Source organism: Pelophylax lessonae (assembly GCF_965119305.1).
Source record: "Pelophylax lessonae genome assembly, chromosome: 10".
NCBI classification, from domain to species: Eukaryota; Metazoa; Chordata; class Amphibia; order Anura; family Ranidae; genus Pelophylax; species Pelophylax lessonae.
In genome coordinates, this window is record NC_138777.1 from 16,287,707 (window position 1) to 16,312,638 (window position 24,932).

Genomic DNA, 24,932 nt, shown 5'->3' on the forward strand with positions numbered 1-24,932 from the left:
CCACTTCCTGTACACACTGCCCTTCTTTAATGCTACACCCCCTTCCTGCACACACTGCCCCTCTTTAACTCTACACCCCCTTCCTATACACACTGCCCCCCTTTAACCTTACACCCCCTTCATATACACACTGCCCCCCTTTAACCCTGCACACCCCTTCATATACAAAGTTCCCCCCTCTCTAGAGGTGACATCCATTGAGGATGAGGAGGTGACAGGAAAGAAATGTGGCACTGGCCATGGCTGCGCCCTAGGTGGCAGTGCGCCCTAGGCGGCCGCCTAGTATGCCTAGTGGTAGCATCGGCCCTGGGTAAAGGCTCATCATCCAACAGGACATTGACCCTAAGCACACAGCCAATATAACAAAGAAGTGGCTACGAGACAACTCTGTGAATGTCCTTGAGTAGCCCAAGCAGAGGCCAGACTTGTACCCGAGTGAACATCTCTGGAGAGATCTGAAAATGGCTGTGCAACGATGCTCCCTATCCAACCTGATGGAACTTGAGAAGTCCTGCAAAGAAGAATGGGAGAAACTGCCCAAAAAATAGGTGTGCCAAGCTTGTAGCATCATACTCAAAAAGACTTGAGGCTGTAATTGGTGCCAAAGGAGCTTCACCAAAGTATTGAGCAAATGGTGTGAATACTTATGTACATGGGAATTTTGTGATTTGCAAAGATTTAAAACAAACTTCTTTCATGTTGTCATTATGGGGTATTATTTGTAGAATTTTGAGGAAAATAATACATTTTATTCATTTTGGAATAAGGCTGTAACAGTAAAGCGGTGTGAGTACTTTCTGGATGTACTTTATTGGTTTTCCATTGGAAAGTACAGTAGATTTATTTTATAGGCAATAACCTCTTATAAATTGCCTTGTGTTAATTCTTGAAGAATAATTTGATTTTCTCCGTGTTTCAGAATGCCACGAAAGGATTCCAGCAAGAGCCCAGAAAGATCTCACAGGGCAGACTGACCCCCCGCCCCCATACCTTAGTAGCCTCCAAAGAGACCCTTTCCGAACAGAAGGAAAACTTTGACCCCCTTAAACATGTGACGAACACATACAAAGCTGGACCTTCGGAAGTTAGTAAACCCTCACCCTGCAAACCCCTAAACAGCCCTGAGCACGAGTCTGCCAAATCAATCCTTAAAAAACCCAAAGACAATGATTCACCCCAAGGGAGCCTGACGCAACCTCCAGGGGTCTCCAGTGTGGCGTTCCTGGTTCCAGGGTCAAACACGGCTCCAGCAGACTCCAAGTTTGTATCCCAACTAGAGCATGTGTCAGCTGGGCCCCGACCTCCGCTTTTGAGGGCCCTCTCCTGGGACAGCGTGGACCAGGAGCAGAAAAATAAATCCAGTTTGGAATTACCGGACAAAGAAAAGTTTTTCCATGATAAAAGCAACAATAAACTGTCGAAATTTACAGGGCTCAAAGATTTTCACATCCAACCCGTTCGACTGCAGAAACTCACCAAGTTGAGAGAGGTAGGTACTTCTTTGGATTTTCTTTATTGGGAATGTGATCATTGGAAACTATTATTATTATTATTATTATATAGGATTTATATAGCGCCGACAGTTTACGCAGCGCTTTACAACTTGAGGGTAGACAGTACAAATACAATACACTTTAATACAGTAGGAATCAGAGGGCCCTGCTCGTTAGAGCTTACAATCTAAGAGGGAGGGTCAAGAGATACAAGAGGTAATGACTGTGGGGGATGGGCTGATGGAGAAAATAAAAGTACAGTTGTTAGGTGGATGCCAGGTTTCTCTGAAGAGATGTGTTTTCAGGGATAGTATGAAAGTAGACAAAGTAGGAGATAGTCGAAAAGATGGGGGTAGAGCATTCCAGAGGATGGGAGAAGCTCGGGAGAAGTCCTGGAGGCGAGCATGGGAAGTGGTTACAAGGGAGTTAGAGAGCAGGAGGTCCTGGGAGGAACGAAGAGAACAAGATGGCTTTGTAATGCCTCGTTTCCACTGAGTGGTACGGTACGGTTTGGTTCAGTACGGTACGGTTTGGAACGGTACACATTGCGTTTCCACTGCCAATAGTGCCCTTTCATGATAGGCGTGGTGTAGCAGGAAAGCTGTGATAGACGATTCTCTGTCAACCAATCAAAGTTCTGCAGAGTGTAGCTCCACCCTGTTGGTACGGTACTAATGTGCTTGGTACCCCAACGAAAGGGTCCCAAAAAAGTGGTACGCTACGGTTCGGAATTAGGGTACCATTCACAATGGAAACGGCCAAAATAGCGTACCGCAGTGGTCTTCAACTCCGGTCCTCAGGGCCCACTAACAGGCCAGATTTTAAGTATTACCTTGGGGAGATGCAGACTAAAGTACTGCAATCACTGAGCAGCAAATGATATCACCTGGGATGTATTTCAGTTATCTTGCAAATCTGGCCTGTTAGTGGACCCTGTAGGCCAGGGTTGAGGACCACTGGCGTACCGTACCGAACCAAAACCGTACCATACCGCTCAGTGGAAACGAGCCATAAGTTATGGTTAGTAACTTGAATTTAATTTGTTGGTTGAGTTGCAGCCAATGGAGGGATTGGCAAAGAGGGGTGGCAGATACAGAGCGGTTTGCAAGGTGGATGAACCTGGCAGCAGCCTTCATGATGGACTGAAGGGGGGAGGAGTCTTTTTAAAGGTAAGCCAATGAGAAGGGAGTTGCAGTAATCGAGAAGTGGAGTGGAGTGGATTAGAAGCTTTTTGGTGTCGTTGGTTAGGAAGGGGCGTATCTTGGTGATGTTACGGAGGTTGAGGCGGCAAGCTTTGGACAGCGACTGGATGTGGGGCAGAAAGGATAGTTCAGAGTCCAGGATTATGCTTAGGACCTTGGCATGGGTGGACGGGTTGATAGTTGTGCCGTTGATGTTGACAGAGAAATCAGGGGAGGAGGAACATGGGGGAGGAAATATCATAGCAGCAATGTCATATTCAATCTTCTGAATCAGCCTTTCCCAAACTTTTCATCATGGAGGAACCCTTGAAGCAACGTTCCCGACTCAAGGAACCCCTTCTGAGAATTACTATATCTACACAGCTCACAGTACATAAGTGTGAGGATCACTGAGAAGAATGCTCCTTACATTTGTGGTTATTGGGATGAATCCTCCCACCTTAGAGATAGCTTAAAGGGTATTGCTGTCATTGGTCCAAGAAACAGAAGTTGCTCAAAGAATCCCTAGCAACCTCTGGAGAAACCCTAGGGTTCCACTCAGGGGAGGACTGGCAAGGGGGGCAGGGGGGCAATTGCCCCCCCCCCCCCGGGCCACTCTGAACAGTGGTAAAAACTGGTAAAAAGGCCTCACTCAGGGCTAGATTAATGTAGGGGCCAGACACTGTATACAGCTGCAAGTCCAAAACCAGGTGGGCATGGATGGTAAACTGATTTGATGGTTCAATGGGCCACTTGACTGGACTTGCCCCCCAGGCCTAAGGCTGCCAGCCCTCCCCTGGTTCCACTGAGCCCTGGTTGGGAAAGACTGCTCTAAATAGTCTCTGGAATATAATTTTGAAGACAAAGCTATGTCAAATATAGCAATTTCCTGTCTGTTCTTGTCAAGGGTCTAAATCCACGGAGAGGAGAGTCCAGGTGTCATCAGAAGACACAGGATGGTTACTCGGGTTCTTTGGCCTCCTGCTTCAGGTGTTGTGGTCAGGTTGGCACAGCCCTACACATGGTGGACTTGCCCTAAAGTCTGATTTTGGTTGAGGATTCAGTCCCTTATATATTCGGTTACCATGGTTAATATCACTAAAGACGCCTGTATTGCCTTGCTTAAAAAAAATGGGTTGAAAATACCCCGAGACACAAGTAAATGTTAATTAACTTTATGATATTGGGCAGGGCAATAACTGCACAGAATGAAGCAGATATCCTACAGAATGACCTGGACAAAATAACAGAGTGGGCAACGACATGGCAAATGAGGTTTAATGTGGAGAAGTGTAAGGTTTTGCACTTGGGGACTAAAAACATAAAAGCACAATACACTTTAGGGGGGGGAATCAAAAATGGAGAAAGATCTGGGAGTCTTGGTTGATGATAGATTAGGCAATAGCATGCAATGTCAAGCTGCAGCTGCCAAAGCCAGCAGAATATTAGCATGCATAAAGAAAGGGATGTATTCCAGAGATAAAACTATAATCCTTCCACTTTATAAAACTCTGGTCCGACCGCATCTGGAGTATTCTGTCCAGTTCTGGTCGCCGGTCCTCAGGAGGGATGTGTTGGAGCTGGAGAGAGTCCAGAGAAGGGCAACTATACTAATTAGGGGATTGGAGGACCTTAATTATGAGGAGCGTCTGCAATTGCTTGATTTATTCTCCCTGGAGAAGAGACGCCTGAGGGGGGGGGACATGATAGCAATTTATAAATATCTCAATGGGGATCTCGGCATAGAAAAACAGATATTCAGTCGAAGGGATTGCATGAGGACTCAAGGGCATACAATGCGATTAGAGGAGAAGCCTTTTAACCTCAGGCAAGGTGGGGGGTTCTTTACTGTTAGGGCTACAAGATTGTGGAATTCTCTACCACAAGAGGTGGTTTCTGCGGGAAGTATGGTGGCTTTCAAAAGACTCTTAGACGTACATCTCAAGGATGAGAACATTCAGGGGTATGAGAGATGATTACAGCCACACACACCTACACAGGTTGAACTGGATGGTCTATTGTCTTTATTCAACCTCACCTACTATGTAACTATGTAACTATATTAACGGCTAAAAACGCTATTGCCTCCGATTGGAAAAGCCTGATTATTGATTTAGCCCTGATGAAGCGTAAGCTCACTTGGATTATGCTTAAAGTGGAAGTAAACTTTCATCAATAAATTTTGCCTATAGGAAAGCCTATAATAAAGCTTACTAATAGGTGGTGTAAATATCTCCTAAATATGCACCGTTTAGAAGATATTTACTGTACATGCAGCCAGTGACATCCCTGGCGCATGCGCTCTGAAGCAATGGCGACCGGTGCTGTTCCTTCAGAATCCTGTACTGCGAATGGCAGTTCCCGCGCGCATGTGTGGGAGTGACGTTATCGTGGCTTCGGCCATTCAGAGAATCCGGAAGGATGAAGATGGTCTTCACACGTTTTCAGGTAAGTTTCACATAATATGCTACTTTGTGATGCATACTAGCACATTATCGCTTTACCTTGCAGGTAAGGAAAAAAACACAAAAATTCCAGCGGTTTACAACCGCTTTAAAAAAGAAATATGGAAATGTTTTTTTTTTCTTGAATCATACTTACCTAGGTGGACGTAGCTTCGGCTGGATGCCACATCTGTCCCCTGATGGCTCTAAGACTGAGAACTGAGCGATCAAACATCAGGTGATCACTCGGTTCTCAGAGCTCCATGAGCAGAGAGCTGCTGACTGTCAGTCACCGGCTCTGTTCTGCCCTCCCCACGCTCACTGGAGCACTGGGCTGTAGAGGGGGCGGGGGTGGCTGGCTCAGGCTCTCAGGATCCCACATCTTCGATGGGATCCCAATACAGCAATCAAAACATAAGAGAGGAGATCTAAGTGCATACCGCTTTAACTTCCTAATTTATTTGTATATAATCCCACTTACAGGATAATCCTTCAGGTTATAGCATAGAAAAGAACGAGCCGATAGCCGATGCTCAACTCCTTCGGCCCACGAGACAGCAGCGGGTGACGTCACTAGGCTCCACATCCCGTAGGAGACGTGGAGGTTCTACACCTCACCATATTGGAGACTTTATCAATTGCTGGTCATCAGGGGCTGACTGGCAACTTTTGGCCCAGGGGGCAAGTACAAACCATAGACCCATGGTGCAGCGACTCAGCCCCCCTCCAACTCTCCCTCTTCCTGGCCTCCTCCTGACCTCTATTCCAGACTGAAGCTCCACTCCTGATCGAATCCCAGTTCCCCACCTGACCAGCGGGGGGCAATTGGGGGAAGCTGTGACAGCTCGGTCAGTGCAGGCTGGGGGAGCAGAGTCTCCAGTGGGGCATGGAACTGGGGAGGGGGACTGCACTTTTTCCTTGTCTTCATCCCGCACTCAGTAGGTCAGCGACGGGGACTTTTTACTTCTCTTCGCCAGGAATCCTTTAACCACTTAAGCCCCGGAAGATTTTACCCCCTTCCTGACCAGGGCCTATTTTGCGATTCGGCACTGCGTGACTTTAACGGACAATTGCGCGGTCGTACGACGCTTTACCTAAACGAATTTGACGTCCTTTTTTTCCCACAAACAGAGCTTTCTTTTGGTGGTATTTGATCACCTGTGCGATTTTTTGATCATGAGCTATAAACAAAAAAAGAGCGTCAATTTTGCAAAAATAATATTTTTCACATTTTTGTTATATAAAATTCCCCCAAAAAATGTAAAAATCAAAATTTTTTACCATTTTCGGCCAATTTGTTTTATGCTACATATGTTTGGTAAAAAAAAATTGCAAAAAGCGTATTTTGATTGGTTTGCGCAAAAGTTATCGCGTTTACTAACAAAGGGAAAGATTTTTGTCATTTTTGTTGTTTTTTTTTTAACGAGTAATGGCGGCGATCTGTGATTTTTTTTTGCGGGACTGCGACTTTGCGGCGGACAGATCGGACCCTTGACTGACATTTTTGACACTTTTGGGGTTACCAGTGACATTACTGCAGTAATCAGTGCTATACATATGCACAGTTACTGTAAAAATGACACTGGCAGTGAAGGAGTTAACTGTATTGGAGAGGGAGGGGTTCAGTGTGTCCAAGGGGCGTGTTTCTAACTGTGATTGGCTGTGGCTACTAGTGTAAGAACAGAGATCAACGGTCCTACATAGTAGAACCGTCTGATCTCCATTCTTACACAGAGGAGAATGACAGGCAGCTTTGTTTACATTAGCCGCCTGCCTTTCTCCCGCTCTAACGGATGATCGTGAGTGCCCGGCGGACATCGGGTCCGGGGGGGTCTGTGACCACGCCTCCGGCGGCGCGCGCTCGCTCCCCAGAGCCTCACAGGCTAGCGACGTAGCCCTACGTCGCTTTGCCTGTGAGAGGCTGACTGCCAGCGTAAATAGTTGTGCGGCGGTTGGCAAGCGGTTAAGCAAGTCTGTGGAAGAAGCGGTGCAGCCTTTTTACGGGGCATCAGAGCCTGGGGGGGGGGGGGGGCAATTGCCCCCCTGTCCCCTGGGCCAGTCCTCCCCTGCTGGTCATTTCCCTGTATGATTTTTATCTGAGTCTGTTTGGCCCATTGGTGACACGGGGTCACTTATTGAAGTGAGCGCAATAGAGTGCCTCTTGGTGAATGGATTATCACCGCTTGTGAGCATCTTTCCAGCTGTTGTGGTCTCCAGCTATCAGTTTTAAGAAGGACTCTGGGGTTTAGGAAGGAACTTTTAAGAGTTTTATTAATTTTTGCACTGCACTGTATTTTCTTACTATGTCTATCTAGGCTTTTTTGTACTGTACCTGGGTCAGTGTTCAGTTTGCATATTTAGTATTGAATTCGCTGACTGTTTCTTTTTCTTGTCATACTTTTACGATAGCATTGAATGCCTTTATAAAGCCGTGTCTTTGGCGGTCGGGTTAGTGGATAATGATGGTCGCCATTTCCAGACATAACAAAATCTCTGGTATTAGAGGCTGCCGCTAGCGGAACGGGGCTCGGAGTCCTACATTACAAAGTGTTCCTGAACCTGCTCAGCCCCGTGTAATGCCAGAGCGTAAACAGGAAGGAGCTGATGAATTGTCATGTCAGATTAGAGGGGAACACACAGGAACTGGACTGGTGGAATAAATCACACAAGAGGATCCTCTTTCCAACAGGCTTTTCCTTCCTGAATTGATATCAACAACCTGCAAAGATCGCATTGCGAAATTGCCAGCAACGTAATTCACATCCAGAAAGAAAAAAGGGGTCTTGCACCGTCTCTCTCCAGCTGAAACCTTTCCATGGATTGCAATGCCCAAAGATTTGAAACAGAACTCAAGAATGGCAAACAGCTATCAGGGCCGCTGATAGCAGGGCCAGATTAACATAGGGGCTATTGGAGCTGCAGCTCCAGGCCCCTACCTTAATATAGGCCCCAGGTTGGCCATATTCACTGTTACCTCTCTTCTGTCACTTGTAAACACAGAAGTCTGGCTTCTATGCTCGCTTCCCCAGGCAGCTCCCTCAGAACCTCCCCACACTGCACGAAGGCCGAACAAGGAGGGACAGTTGCCGATGCATGGATGTGTTTATGGGCTTCAGAGACAGCATCCCATGTTGAATTAGGCATGCATGGCTGCACCCTTCCTCCTCTGGGTGCATGCCAAGGCACGGCCCTTAAGGTCCTTCAAAATCCTCAGCACCAAGCCCATGATGCTCTTAATCCGGCCCTGGCTGATAGGGGGGGGGGGGGGCACCAGTCCTCTTTTAGGGGGCCTGGGCACACAGGGGGGTCCCCAACACATCCAGAAAGAAAAAAGGGGTCTTGCACCGTCTCTCTCCAGCTGAAACCTTTCCATGGATTGCAATGCCCAAAGATTTGTAACAGAACTCAAGAAAGGCAAAAAGCTATCAGGGCCACCGATGGGGGGGGGGGGGGGGACCACCAGTCCTCCTGTAGGGGGCTCGGGCACACAGGGGTGCCTAAAGCACGAGGAATCAGTGGAGTCGGATGGAGGGGCAATTACAGAAGGAAGCCCTTTTTTTTTTTTTTTATTGTTTTCAACATTCAAAAAAAAAAAAAAAGAAAAGAAATTAAATTTTTTTTTAAAAAAAATGGTTACAATTATTTTATTTTACAATTTTTTAAAGTTATTTATTACAATAATTAAAGGATAAGTCCAGTCAAAACGCTAAAACTATTCTATCTAACCCTGTAAAGCAAAAATCACTGTACTTACCTTTTCTGCACCCGGTCTCCAGCGGCAGAAGCCGGTAGGCTGTATGGGGCCCCGTGATTTCTGACAGCAGCCCCCCGACAGCTACGGTACATACACATAAAAATATATATACAGTATCTCACAAAAGTGAGTACACCCCTCACATTTTTGTAAATATTTTATTCTATCTTTTCATGTGACAACACTGAAGAAATGACACTTTGCTACAATGTAAAGTAGTGAGTGTACAGCTTGTATAACAGTGTAAATTTGCTGTCCCCTCAAAATAACTCAACACACAGCTATTAATGTCTAAACCGCTGGCAACAAAAGTGAGTACACCCCTAAGTGAAAATTTCCAAATTGGGCCCAAAGTGTCAATATTTTGTGTGGCCATTATTATTTTCCAGCACTGCCTTAACCCTCTTGGGCATGGAGTTCACCAGAGCTTCACAGGTTGCCACTGAAGTCCTCTTCCACTCCTCCATGACGACATCATGGAGCTGGTGGATGTTAGAGAGACCTTGCGCTTCTCCCCCATCTGTTTGAGGATGTCCCACAGATGCTCAATAGGGTTTAGGTCTGGAGACATGCTTGGCCAATCCATCACCTTTACCCTCAGCTTCTTTAGCAAGGCAGTGGTCGTCTTGGAGGTGTGTTTGGGGTCGTTATCATGTTGGAATACTGCCCTGCGGCCCAGTCTCCGAAGAGAGAGGTCATGCTCTGCTTCAGTATGTCACAGTACATGTTGGCATTCATGGTTCCCTCAATGAAAAAAGAGGCTTCCTTCTGGGATGACAGCCATGCAGACTAATTTGATGCAGTGTGCAGCGTGTGGTCTGAGCACTGACAGGCTGACCCCCCCACCCCTTCAACCTCTGCAGTAATGCTGGCAGCACCCACTGCCGGCAGCACTCATGCAGCCCCAGACCATGACACTCCCACCACCATGCTTGACTGTAGGCAAGACACACTTGTCTTTGTACTGCTCACCTGGTTGCCACCACACACGCTTGACACCATCTGAACCAAATAAGTTTATCTCTGTCTCATCAGACCACAGGACATGATTCCAGTAATCCATGTCCTTTGTCTGCTTGTCTTCAGCAAACTGTTTGCGGTCTTTCTTGTGCATCATCTTTAGAAGAGGCTTCCTTCTGGGACGACAGCCATGCAGACCAGTTTAATGCAGTGTGCGGCGTATGGTCTGAGCACTGACAGGCTGACCCCCCACCCCTTCAACCTCTGCAGCAATGCTGGCAGCACTCATACGTCTATTTCCCAAAGACAACCTCTGGATATGACGTTGAGGACATGCACTCAACCTCTTTGGTCGACAATGACGAGGCCTGTTCTGAGTGGAACCTGCCCTGTTGAACCGCTGAATGGTCTTGGCCACCGTGCTGCAGCTCAGTTTCAGGGTCTTGGCAATCTTCTTATAGCCTAGGCCAGCTTTATGTAGAGTAAAATTTCTTTTCTTCAGATCCTCAGAGAGTTCTTTGCCATGAGGTGCCATGTTGAACTTCCAGTGACCAGTATGAGAGAGTGAGAGCGATAACACCAAATTGAACACACCTGCTCCCCATTCACACATGAGACCTTGTAACACTAACGAGTCACAGGACACCGGGGAGGGAAAATGGCTAATTGGGCCCAATTTGGCATTTTCACTTAGGGGTGTACTCACTTTTGTTGCCAGTGGTTTAGACATTAATCGCTGTGTGTTGAGTTCTCCCCGGACGAGAAACCCAGGCAAGCCGCGGAAGGCGGTGGGAGGGGGGGAGGGGACATCCCCTCCTGCTCCTTGTAATGACAATCGAGCGGCTGCTCAGCTGCATAGGTTGTCATTATAAGAAAGCCGACCGTCAGCTTTAAATAACGGTACCGGGGTGATGCCTCTAGCTGCAGGCATCACCCCCGGTACAACCCCTTAAAGCCAAGGCCGCATAAATACTCGCTATTGTCACACTGATTCTCCTTCCAGCCAATCAGGAAGAGGGTTGTAAGACCCTTTTCCCGACTGGTCAAAAGGAGAAGCGATCTTACTGGCCAGGAAGAGGGAGGAGCCACATGGCTGGAGAAGAAGCACAGCGACTCAGCCATCCAGCACTCCCTGGCTTGGACAGGAGGAAGTAAGGAGGCAGGCTGCCGCCCCCCGAATTACCGAGCACCAGCCGCCACTGAAAGCCAGGATCAGCTTTGATCTGCTGGTTATAACAGTAGACCCGGAGCAATGACCTGACATCACTTCCGGGTTCACTCTGGAACCATTGTAGGAGGCAGGCCGGCCCCCTGAATTACCGAATTATCCCGAATTGATATGTCGCCTCTCCCCCCGAATTACCGAGCACCAGCCGCCACTGAAGGCCAGGATCAGCTTTGATCTGCAGGTAATGACCATAAACCGGGAAGAGATGACCTGACACCACTTCCGGGTTCACTCAGGAACCATCGGCGCCAGTTTTTAAAAATCGTAAAAGCGTTCAAAAATCTTGTTGTTTTGAATGCTTTTAAGGGTGGGTTCACAACTAATACCAACGTAGCTCGAGGCAGGGGGTCGGTGCGCCCCTGTTCTCTATTTCAGGGACAATTTAGGCCCAAATTTTTGCCTGAATTCGGACCTGAAACGGAGCCAAAAGACGCACAGGACCCCTGTGCAATCTGTGCCGCCCCGGAGATGTGGGAACCGGCTCCATTGAGAGCCGGTCACAGCCTCCTGTCATGCGAAAAACCAGCATCCAATTCGCATCAGTGTGAACCCAGAGTGCAGAGGAGGGATTTGGGGTCTTATAGACCCCAGATCCTTTCATAAACGGTACCTATCACTGCCTATTGCTGTCACAAATATGTTTACATAAAAGTGATAAAAAAATAAAATAAAATTAGGCTACATTCACACCTGAGCGTAGCGCATTTTTTACCGCGATTTTACCGCGTTTTTACAGGCGTTTTTTGTGCAGGCGTTTTTAGATTGAATAGAGACCAATGGAAAACGCCTGTAATCTGCCCAAAAAGAAGCTCATGTACTTTTTTGAGCGTTGGGCGTTTTGCTCACAGCGTCAAAACGCTCAGATGTGAACAGGGGCCATTGAAATTAATAGGATTTGTCTTGTTGGGCGTTTTGAGAGCTGATCCTAGAGCAGAAAAACTCCCCAAAAACGCCCCAAAACGCCTACATGTGAACGGAGCCTTAGAGCAACAGTGTTAAAAAAATAAATAAATAAATAATAATAATAAAAATAATTAAGTGCCCCCGTCCTCCTCTGCTCACACACAAGAGTGTCACTGCCTATTGCTGTCACAAAGATGTTTACATAAAAGTGATAAAAAAAAAAATAAAAAATTAGAGCAACAGCGTTAAAAAAAATAAAAATAAATAATAATAATAAAAAAAAATGAAGTGCCCCCGTCCTCCTGTGCTCACGCGCAAGAGTGTCACTGCCTATTGCTGTCACAAAGATGTTTACATAAAAGTGATGGAAAAAAAAAATTAGAGCAACAGTGTTAAAAAATAAATAAATAATAATAAAAAAAAATTAAGTACCCACGTCCTCCTGTGCTCACGCGCAAGAGTGTCACTGCCTATTGCTGTCACAAAGATGTTTACATAAAAGTGATTAAAAAAAAAAAAAAATTAGAGCAACAGTGTTAAAAAATAAATAAATAAATAATAATAATAAAAAAAATTAAGTACCCACGTCCTCCTGTTCTCACGCGCAAGAGTGTCACTGCCTATTGCTGTCACAAAGATGTTTACATAAAAAAAAAAAAAAAATTAGAGCAACAGTGTTAAAAAAAAAAGAAATAATTTAAAAAAAATGTAAGGACGTCACGTGAGCACAGGACATAATTTTTATTATTTCTTTTTTTTTTTTTTAACACTGTTGCTCTAATGGGGTAAACCCCCGTGTCGGTCCCGCACACAAACAGTCATTATCCCACACATGAGGTATCACCGTGAACATCCGATCACGGGCAGTAATTCTAGAACCAGACCTCCTCCGTAAACCTAAATTGATAACCTGTGACGGCTTTTAAAGCGTTGCCTATGGATAGTAAATATTACGCTGTTTGTTGCCTTTACACAGGCGTTTTAAAATTTTTAAGCGTGACATGTTTGGTATCTATTTACTCCTCTTTTTTTTTAATTTGTTTATTACTTAATTTTTCAAAATACTAATCACATATTAAAATAAATTCATCCAATTACATTTTTACCCCATTATCCCCCTCTTCACCCCCCCCCCAGCCCACCCTATTTACTCCTCCTAACATCATCTTTTTATATTTTGGAAAAAAATCGGGTTATGTATTGTTTTTTTTTTTTTGTTTTTTTGCATTATAATTCAAAAAAGTGTATTTTTTCCCAAAAAATTGCGTTTGAAAAAAGGCTGCGAAAATACCGTGTGCCATAAAAAATGGCTGCAGCTTCCTCATCAGACCCTGAGACAAGAACGGTATACCGTGGCAGGTGTGGGACAAATTTAGATTGGGGAGGGCAATTTTAGTCTTGCCTAGGGCAGCACAAAACCGAAATACACCACTGTCCATCCGGTCCAGGTGCTTTATTCACCTTTATTCTGTCTAAATATTTCTGGATATGTTAAATGACCTTAGATAGTGAGCATAGCAGTGGCGGCCACCCCCCCTATCCATGCGTCCGGCCCCCTAATCTACATGCGGGGCGCCGGACGCATGGATTCCAATGGGGGATTTTTTTTCTTTAAGCACCTGATTAGAGCCAGAGGCTCTAATAGGCTTCAAAAAAGGGTGGGCTCGGGGGGGAAACACTGCACCCTGAGCCCATCCAGTGGTAGGACAATAGCGAATGAATATTCGCGATTATCACACTGATTTTCCTCCCAGCCAATCAGGAAGCGGGTTGTGAGACCCCGTTCCTGATTGGCTGAAAAGAGAAGCAATTTTACTGGCCACTGGCCAGGAAGAGGGAGGAGTCGTACGGCCAAAGAAGACTCACAGGCACTTGGGGAAGGAGCAGGTAAGGATGCTGCCAGCCAGCCATTCGACCCGGGAGATGGGAGGAGGGAGGGGGTGGTAGATATGATTGCCCCAGCCGTCCTGCCGGGTCGGGGGGGGGGGTGTTGGTTTTGCCACCGCCCCCCCAAAATGTTATTCACCAGCCACCACTGGAGCAAAGAATATTGAAATTGGCATTAGAGTGCAAGCTCCCTTGGAGCAAGGACTGGTAGAAATGGCTTCCCTGTAATACATAAATCATGTATAATAAATACATTACTTTGTATTAAATGTTGCTAATTAATCTTTTTTTTTTCCTTTTAGGAGCACAAGCTGATGAGAAGTCAGAACCTCTTATGCCAGAAGCTTCCGGAGCTCAGCGAGGCAGCTGAGCAGGAAAGAGGTACGAGGCTGGAGGTTCCCAGTGTTTTTTAACTGCCTGCCACTGATTGATGTTATCATTGACCAGATAAAACACATCAAATACAACATTTTTAAAAAATCATAATTTTTTATAAATTTTAGGCCAATTTGTATTCTGCTACATATTTTTGGTAAAAAAAATCCCAATAAGCGTATTTTGATTGGTTTGCGCAAAAGTTATCGCGTTTACAAACTATGAGATTTTTTTTTTTTTTTTACTAGTAATGGCGGCGATCAGGGACTTATAGTGGGACTGTGATATTGCAACGGACATTCTGACACTAACTGACACTTTTGACACATTTTGGGGACCAGCAGGGCCGCTGATACCCACAGTCCTCCTGTAGGGGGCCCCACACAGGGGGGCCCCAACAGCACGGGGAATCAGTGTGGTCGGGAGGAGGGACCATTACAGAAGGAAGGCTTGTGTGGCCATCTGCAGCAGCTAAAAGCCAGTTTCTACCCCTCCTGCCAGCTTTCAGCTGCTGCAGGGAGAGACACAGACACAGGGCATCATTCCTGTAATTGCTTCTCTCACACCGATACCCCCTCCCTGTTCTGCCTGCTTCTGACCCCCCAGTGTGCCCCCCTTTTTAAAAAATTGTAAAATAATTGTAAACATTTTTAACATTTGAAAAAAAAAAAAAAGGTTATTTATATATTTTTTTAACCACTTAAGCCCCGGAGGATTTGGTTGCTCATAGACCAGGCCCTATTTTGCAATTTGGCACTGCATGAATTTAACTGACAACTGCGAGGTCGTGCAACGCTGTACCCAAATGAAATTGACGTCCTTTTTTTCCCACAAACAGAGCTTTCTTTTGGTGGTGTTTGATCATCTGTGCGATTTTTAATTTTTGCGCTATAAACAAAAAAAGAGCAACAATTTTGAAAAAATAACAATATTTTTCAAATTTTTTATATGAAATTCTCAAAAAAAAAAAAGTAAAAATCAAAATTTTTTAACATTTTAGGACAATTTGTTTTCTGCTACATATTTTTGGTAAAAAAAATCGCAATAAGCGTATTTTGATTGGTTTGCGCAAAAATGGTGGCGTTTACTAACTACGGGAAAGATTTGTCATTTTTATTGTTTTTTTTTTTTTTAACTAGTAATGGCGGCGATCTGCGATTTTTTTTTTTTTTTGCGGGACTGCGACATTGCGGTGGGCAGATCGGACCTCTGACTGACATTTTTGACACTTCTGGGGGTACCAGTGACATTACTACAGTAATCAGTGCTATACATATGCACTGTTACCGTAAAAATGACACTGGCAGGGAAGGGGTTAACTTTATTGGTGATCAGTGGGTTAAATGTGTCCCTAGGGGCGTGATTCTAAATGTGGGGGGCGTGGCTTGTGATGTAACCACAGAGACATACGATCCTACATAGCAGGATCGTATGATCTCTGCAGTTACACCAGGGAGAATGACAGACGGCTGTGTTTACATCAGCCGCCTGCCTTTCTCCCTCTCCAGCGGGAGATCGCGAGTGACCGGCGGACGATCGGAGCTGCCGGTCACTCGCGCGGGGATTTCAGGGAACGAGTGGGGGGCGGGAGCGCGCCTCCGGCGGCGTGCGCTTGCCCCCTACAGGCTCCTGGGTGAGTGACGTAGCCTAAGTTGCTGTGCACGGGCGACGCCATAACTCGCCTGAAGTCGTGTCGCCATAGTGTGAACCGACACTTAAAGCTGAAAATTGGCCTGGGCAGGAAGGGGGGTGAAAGTGCCTGGCATTGAAGTGGTTAATGTTACTCTTTTTCTTCCCATCAGATGAAGAAATAAGGGAAGGGAGGGGAGATGCTGTATTGGTTTGCTAGCGTTGGAGGGTTTTGTGTATTTTTGCAGCCTTGTACAATAAGCAAACCCATCCCTGCGTCCATTCAGGGTATTTATGGTGCATTCATAGCTGTAGAGTCGCAGGCTGCTCCCCGGTGATAAGCCACCACAAGGCCTGATGGGAGGCTTATTCATGTCCTGCCGGGCTTATCATTGCCGCTTTGGGAAGGAGCGAAGTCTCATTCCTGGGAAGCCGGCGGCACACACTCCATGGAGACTGCAGGTTTTATCTGTTTTTTTATTGCTATTTCATATTTAAATTTTTAATTATATGTTAGATATTAACATATCGTGTTGGTTCCGGACAGAAGTGTTATAGTGGCAGATACAGCAATTAGCAACCTAAACTAGACATGTGCATGACGACATTTTTTTTTTTTTTTCGTTCAATTAGTTAATCTAGTTATTTCATTTCATTAGCCAGTTTTGGACCGGAAGATTTTCCCCCCTTAATGACCAGGCCATTTTTTGCGATTCGGTACTGCGTTACGTTAACGGACAATTGCGCGGTCATGCGACGCTGTACCCAAATAAAATTGATGTCCTTTCCCCCCCCCCCCATAAATAGAGCTTTCTTTTGGTTGTATTTGATCACCTCTGCAATTTTTATTTTTTGCACTATAAACAAAAAAAAAAAGAGCGACAATTCTAAAAAAAGAAAATAAATTTTTAATTTAAATAAATAAAGATGACATAAATCCTTCCCCTAATTTGTAGACGCAATAACTTTTGTGCAAACCAATCAAAATACGCTATAGGGATTTTTTTTTTTTTTTACCAAAAATATGTAGCAGAATACAAATTGGCCTAAAATGATGAAAAAAATTGATTTTTAATTTAAATAAATAAAAATGACATAAATCCTTCCCCTAATTTGTAGATGCAATAACTTTTGTGCAAACCAATCAAAATACACTTTAGGGATTTTTGTTTTTACCAAAAATATGTAGCAGAATACAAATTGGCCTTAAATTATAAAAAAAATATTTTTTTTTATTTTTTTTTGGGAATGTTATATAGCAGAATGTGAAAATATTGCTTTTTTTCATCATTTTAGGCCAATTTGTATTCTGCTACATATTTTTGGTAAAGAAAAAAGTAGCAATAAGCGTATTTTGATTGGTTTGCACACAAGTTATCGCATCTACAAACTACGGGGAAAGATTTATATCATTTTTATCTATTTAATTCAAAAATTGCGCAGTCGTGCGACGCTGTACCCAAATAAAATCGTTGTCCTTTTTTTCCCACAAATAGAGCTTTCTTGTGGTGGTATTTGATCACCTCTGCAATTTTTATTTTTTGCACTATAAAAAAAAAAAAAAAAAAGAGCGACAATTCTAAAAAAAGAAAAGCAATATTTTCACATTCTGCTATATAACATTCCCAAAAAAAAATTTAAAAAAATATATTTTTTTTATAATTTAAGGCCAATTTGTATTCTGCTACATATTTTTGGTAAAAACAAAAATCCCTAAAGTGTATTTTGATTGGTTTGCACAAAAGTTATTGCGTCTACAAATTAGGGGAAGGATTTATGTCATTTTTATTTATTTAAATTAAAAATCTATTTTTTTCATCATTTTAGGCCAATTTGTATTCTGCTACATATTTTTGGTAAAAAAAAAAAAAAATCCCTATAGCGTATTTTGATTGGTTTGCACAAAAGTTATTGCGTCTACAAACTAGGGGAAAGATTTACTGTATGTCATTTATATTTATTTAAATTAAAAATCTTTTTTTTTCATCATTTTAGGCCAATTTGCATTCTGCTACATATTTTTGGTAAAACAAAAGTCACAATAAGTGTATTTTGATTGGTGAGAAAAAAAAAATTGCAATAAGCGTATTTTGATTGGTTTGCTCAAAATTTATCGTGTCTACAAACTACGGGGGAAAGATTTATGTCATTTTTATTCATTTAAATTAAAATCTATTTTTTTCATCATTTTAGGCTTTGTTTCCATTATCGCGGCTACAAAGTTACGCTACTTCTAGCACGACTTTGTAGTCCGACTTGTTTGCGGCTACTTCTGGGGACTTCAGTGCGACTTCCCTCTATGAGGGACAAGTCGCACTAAAGCCGCCCAAAAAGTAGTGCAAAAACTATTTTTCAAGTCGCTGAGACTCAAGTCGCAGCAGTTAGAACGGGCCAAATTGAAATGAATGGCTTTTGACTTGTTGTGCGACTTGACATGCGTCAAGTCGCACAACAGGTCGCAATAGTGGAAGCGTAGCTTTAGGCCAGTTTGTATTCTGCTACATACTTTTGGTAAAAAAAAAAGAATTGCAATAAGCGTATTTTGATTGGTTTGCACAAAATGTATCACGTCTACAAACTAGGGGAAAGATTTATGTCATTTTTTTATTTATTTGAAAAATCAATTTTTTTCATTATTTTAGGCCAATTTGTGTTCTGCTACATATTTTTGGTAAAATAAAAAAAAAATCCCAATACGCGTATTTTGATTGGTTTACACAAAAGTTATTGCGCTACAAACTAGGGGAAAGATTTATGTAATTTTTATTTATTTAAATTAAAAATCTATTTTTTTCATCATTTTAGGCCAATTTGTATTCTGATACATATTTTTGGTGAAAAAAAATCGCAATAAGCGTATTTTGATTGGTTTGCTCAAAATGTATCGTGTCTACAAACTAGGGGAAAGATTTCTGTCATTTTTTTTAAAATTTTTTTAAAAATAATTTTTTTTCATTATTTTAGGCCAATTTGTATTCTGCTACAAACTACGGGGAAAGATTTATATCATTTTTATCTATTTAATTCAAAAATTGCGCAGTCGTGCGACGCTGTACCCAAATAAAATCGATGTCCTTTTTTTCCCACAAATAGAGCTTTCTTTTGGTGGTATTTGATCACCTGTGCGATTTTTATTTGTTGCACTATAAACAAAAAAAGAGCGACAATTCTGAAAAAAAAAAAAAACAATATTTTTCACATTCTGCTATATAACATTCCCCAAAAAATAAATAAATAAATAAATCAAATTTTTTCATCGTTTTAGGCCAATTTGTATTCTGCTACATATTTTTGGTAAAAAAAAAAATCTCTAAAGCGTATTTTGATTTGTTTTGCACAAAATTTACTGTATGTCATTTTTATTTATTTAAATTAAAAATCTATTTTTTTTCATCATTTTAGGCCAATTTGCATTCTGCTACATATTTTTGGTAAAAAAAAAAGTCACAATAAGTGTATTTTGATTGGTGAGAAAAAAAAAATCGCAATAAGCGTATTTTGATTTGTTTTGCACAAAATTTATCGCGTCTACAAACTAGGGGAAAGATTTATGTCATTTTTATTTATTTATTTGAAAAATCTATTTTTTTTCATTATTTTAGGCCAATTTGTATTCTGCTACATATTTTTGGTAAAAAAATAATCCCTAAAGCGTATTTTGATTGGTTTGCACAAAAGTTATTGCGTCTACAAACTAGGGGAAAGATTTATGTCATTTTTATTTATTTATTTATTTATTTTTTTACTAGTAAGCCTCGGTTCACACTAGGGCGACCTGTGAGGCGACCTGGTCGCCTCACAGGTCGCCGCAGGTCGCCTCCCATAGGGAAGCTGCGGACCCGTTCTAATAGGAGCGACACAAGTCGCTCCGACCTAGAAAAAGGGTCCGGAGCTTCTTTGGGGCGACCAGGAGGCGACCGCCATAGACTTCAATGTTATGAAGTCCGTGGCGGCCGCTCCGAGGTCGCGGCGCGCTGCTCGCACCGCGATCTCGGAGGTCGTCCAGGGAAGTAGCGTCGCGGTAGTGTGAACTGGCGCTTATGGCGGTGATCTGCGATTCGTAACGGGACTGCGACATTGCGGCGGACAGATCGGACCCTTGACTGACATTTTTTACATTTTTGGGGGGACCAGTGACATTACTAGAGTAATCAGTGCTATACATATGCACTGTTACTGTACTAATGAAACTGGCAGGGAAGGGGTTAACCTTGGGGTGATCAAAGGGTTAAGTGTGAGCCTAGTGGGGGTGTTTTCTTACTGTGGGGGGGCGTGGCTTGTGAAATGACCATAGAGACCTGTGATCCTATATAGAAGGATCACAGGCGCTCTGTGATCATTCCAGAGAGAAGAATGGTCGGCAGACCGTCCTTCTCTCTAAGCGGGGAGCGATTGCGGGTACCCGGGGGGAATTGGGCCGCCGGTCCCGTGCATCGGAGTCCCCGCAGCCTCGCCCCCCCAGCACCATGAGCACGACCAACGTAGTACTACGTCGTTTCGTGCAGCCGAGCCAGCCTGCCGCAGTAAAACTGCGGCGGGTGGTCGGCCGGCAAGTGGTTTACCTAGTTATTTAATCTCATTAAATTCAGTTGATTCGTTAAATTCGTATTCAGGAATTGGTTTTATGTCTTTTAAAATTTTACCAATTTTTTAAAAAATTTTCCAATTCAAAACATTCGAATCGATAGATTTTGAATCGGTCGAATCTAAGACTTTAGATTTTTTTTTTTTTATTGAATGCGGCAAAGTGAACAAACAAAACAAAAATCTTCATTAAATGATTACAATGACTCTTTAAATCATCTTTAGCTTAACCACTTGCCGACCGCCCACAGTACATTTATGCGGCAGTCAGCCCCTCCTGGACAAAGCGCCGTAGTACTACGTTGCTCGCCCAGGAGCCTGCAGGGGGCGAGCGCGCTACCGCTCCCGCTTGTTCAGGGACATCCCCGCGCGAGTGACGGGCGGCTCCGATGTCTGCCGGCCACTAGCGATCTCCCGCTGGAGAGGGAGAAAGGCAGGCGGCTGATGTAAGCACAGCCGTCTGTCATTCTCCCTGGTGTAACTGCAGAGACTACACGATCCTGCTATGTAGGATCGCATGTCTCTGTGCTTACATCACAAGCCACGCCCCTTTACAGTTAGGATCACGCCCCTAGAGACACATTTAACCCACTGATCACCAATAAAGTTAACCCCTTCCCTGCCAGTGTCATTATTACAGTAACAGTGCATATTTTTAGCACTGGTTACTGTAGTAATGTCACTGGTCCCCCCCAAAAGTGTCAAAAATGTCAGTTGGGGGTCCGATCTGTCCACCGCAATGTCGCAGTCCCGCTAAAAATCGCAGATCGCCGCCATTACTGGTAAAAAATAAATAAATAAAAATTACATAAATCTTTCCCGTAGTTAGTAGTCGCGATAACTTTTGCATAAACCAATCAAAATAGTCTTATTGCGATTATTTTTTTTTTTTACCAAAAATATGTAGCAGAATACAAATCGGCCTAAAAGGATGAAAAAATTAGATTTTTAATTTTTTTTTTGGGAATGTTATATAGCAGAATGTGAAAAAAAAAAAAAAAAAATATATATATATATATATATATATATATATATATATATATATATTATTTTTATTTATTTATTTATTTTTTTCTTTCAGAAATGTTGCTCTTTTTTTGTTTATAGCGCAAAAAATAAAAATCACACATGTGATCAAATACCACCAACAGAAAGTTCTATTTGTGGGAAAAAAAAGGACATCAATTTTATTTCGGTGCAACGTCACACAACCGCGCAATTTTACGTTAAAGTAACGCAGTGTAGAATTCACAAGAAATGGCCTGGTCATTAAGGGGGCAAATCCTTCCGGTCCAGAACTGGTTACAGACCCCCGTCCCCTCGTGCTTGCGCACAGTGTTGAACGCATACGTAGGTCACGCCCACATATGTAAACAGTGTTTGCACCACACACGTGAGGTATCGCCGCGAAGGTCTGAGTGAGAGCAATAATTCTAGCACTAGACTCCCTCTGTAGTTCTAAACTGGTAACCTGCAGAAAATGTTTAAAGCGTTGCCTATGAAGATTTTTAAGTCCTGAAGTTTAGCGCCATTCCAAGAGCACGCGCAGTTTTAATGCATTACATGTTAAGTATCTACTCGGTGTAACATCATCATTTATATTATACAAAAAAAATTGAGATATATATTAGGTTTTATTTTTTTTTTAATTCATGAAAGTGCATTTTTTCCCCAAAAAATGCGTTTGACATAAAAAAAATAAAATAAATGTGACATAAAAATTGCAACGACCCCCATTTTATTCTCTAGGGTCTCCGCTTAAAAAAAAAATTATAATGTTTGGGGTTTCTAAGCAATTTTCTAGCAAAAAATACTGATTTTTACTTAAATAGGTGTCAGAAAAAGGCTGGGTCCTTAACCACTTAAGCCCCGGAGGATTTGGCTGCTTAAAGACCAGGGGTTTTTTTGCGATTTTTTACTGCGTGACTTTAACGGACAATTGCGCGGTCGTGCGATGCTGTACCTAAACGAATTTGACGTCCTTTTTTTCCCACAAACAGAGCTTTCTTTTGGTGGTATTTGATCACCTGTGCGATTTTTTGATCACGCGCTATAAACAAAAAAGAGCGTAAATTTTTGCAAAAATAACAATATTTTTCACTTTTTTTCATATGAAATTCCCCCCCCAAAAAAATGTAAAAATCAAAATTTTTTAACATTTTCGGCCAATTTGTTTTACGCTACCTATGTTTGGTAAAAAAAATCGCAAAAAGCGTACTTTGATTGGTTTGCGCAAAAGTTATCGCGTTTACTAACAAAGGGAAAGATTTTTGTCATTTTTGGTGTTTTTTTTTTTAACGAGTAATGGCGGCGATCTGCGTTTTTTTTTTTTGCGGTACTGCGACATTGCGGCGGACAGATCGGACCCTTGACTGACATTTTTGACACTTTTGGGGTTACCAGTGACATTTCTACAGTAATCAGTGCTATATATATGCACTGTTACTGCAAAAATGACACTGGCAGGGAAGGGGTTAACAGTATTGGAGAGGGAGGGGTTAAGTGTGTCCTAGGGGCATGCTTCTAACTGTAGTGGGACATTGCTATTGGTGTAAAAACAAAGATCAACGGTTCTACATAGTAGAACCGTCTGATCTTCATTTTTACACAGGGGAGAATGACAGGCGGCTTGTTTACATAAGCCGCTCTGTCTTTCTCCCGCTGTACCGGCGATCGTAGTGTGACCGGCGGACATCGGGTCCGCCAGTCACACTCCCGCACTCCTCCATGAACGAGCCGAGGCGGGCGCGCGCTCTAGAAGGAGTGACAGGCGAGCGACGTAGACCTACGTCACTCTGCCTGGCCAGGGCTGACTGCCGCAGTAAATATACTGTGAGCAGTCGGCAAGTGGTTAAAGCGGTAGTATCCCGCTTTTTGACACTTTTACCTACAGGTAAGCCTATAATAAGGCTTACCTGTAGGTACAAATAATATCTCCTAAACCGGCACGGTTTAGGAGATATTTGCAGTGCATGCAGCCGCTCACGCGAGCGGCGCATGCGCTCTGAAGGTCCGTGGGGACCTTCAGTTTTGCTTGCCGGGAGCTTGCCGGAAAATCACTCCCGGAAGAGATGCCGAGGGATCATGGCAGCGCCCGCAGCGATGTCCGGGGGTCCATGTCGGGGCTTCGTTCTAAGGTAAGTAATACATAATGAGCTAGTATGCGATGCATACTAGGTCATTATGCCTTTGTCTTGCATGTTTTTTTTTTTTTTGTGTTGTTTGGGTGTACAACCGCTTTAAGTGGTTAAACAGACATAAGCAAATGTGACAGTTAGCAATCCCGGCATTCCAGGAATGTAACCATACATTTGATGGGTTTAGTTTCACTTTATGATTTACTACTGTGCAGGGGCTTTAAGCCTAGTACACACGCAACGAATTTCCGCCGACCGGTCGTCCATCTTTTGTCCAGAGTGGTGTTTGTTGGTTGGAATGTGCTCTAGACTGCACGACAAAATTCTACTTCAGAAGTGATGTCATGTGTTGGATTGCTTTCTTTGTGTTTTTTCTTCTCTGAGCATGCCTAGTGTTGTTCATAAGATTTTTCCCTGTCGAAATCTGTACTGACTGCACGAAAATCGGCCGTGTTTTGACGGAGGACAAAAATTTTATAGCCTGCACCAGAATTTTTTCGGCCGAAAAGTCAGTCGGTTGTTGCAAGCATCATACTAACAAGCCGAAAATCGGCAGATCGGTCGTCGGACGAAAATTCCCGGCCGAATTTCAACTCGTGTGTACGAGGCTTTAGAGCCGGTTCACACTGAGGTGATCCGCCTTCGAGGGGCGACCTGTGAAGTCGCGGTGCACAGCGTGCACCGCGACTTGCAGGGACTTCACATAATGGAAGTCAATGCAAGTCGCTCCCAGGTCGCCCCAAAGTAGTACAGGACCCTTTTTCTAAGTCGGAGCGACTTGTGTCGCTCCTATTAGAACGGGTCCTGTACTACTCAATGGCGAGCGACTGACCGCGACTTGTCAGGCTGACAAGTCGCCTGACAAGTCGCTCTAGTCTGAATGGGCTCTCAGGCTTCAGCAAAATGGCAGCCTCCAGCAAGAAGAAACCGGAACAATGCTGGAGGCAATTTACGCCACACAATGTTAGCATAATTATTAATCTGGAATGTATGTTCCTTACCGAAGAAAATTATTTTTTATGACGTTGTTATGGGTTAAGTTCTGCTATAAGAACATTTTTGGAACCAGAGCCCAGCATAAGTTTCAGTCTTAAAGAAAGAGTAGAACCTCAAAATGCATTGGAAGTATTTGTACACAGGTTATACAAGTAAACCCAAGATTGTATAATGATCATATGTCTTTGAGACCCTTTTTTACAATGTTCATGTCGGAGGTTCTAACCTTCTTCTAACTCAATTCAAAAAATGTTTTCTTTTCTGCCAAGTAAAGGCAAAGATGGGGTCCCACTAACACAGAGCTTTGTCACATTCCATGTTTAAAAATTTGCATATTCATTGTCTGGCAGAGCTGATCATG

General features: G+C 43.3%; 1 protein-coding gene across 2 annotated transcripts in view; it reads left to right on the top strand.

Moving 5' to 3' along the window:
- Window positions 1–24,932, top strand: part of IRAG1 (inositol 1,4,5-triphosphate receptor associated 1) — a 106,684-nt gene that overhangs the window by 35,622 nt on the left and 46,130 nt on the right. For both annotated transcript variants that reach the window (XM_082270863.1, XM_082270864.1), the window contains exons 7-8: window positions 920–1,489; window positions 14,153–14,231. In XM_082270863.1, coding sequence (XP_082126989.1) covers window positions 920–1,489; window positions 14,153–14,231 — 649 coding nt within the window. The remainder of the gene's footprint in view (window positions 1–919; window positions 1,490–14,152; window positions 14,232–24,932) is intronic.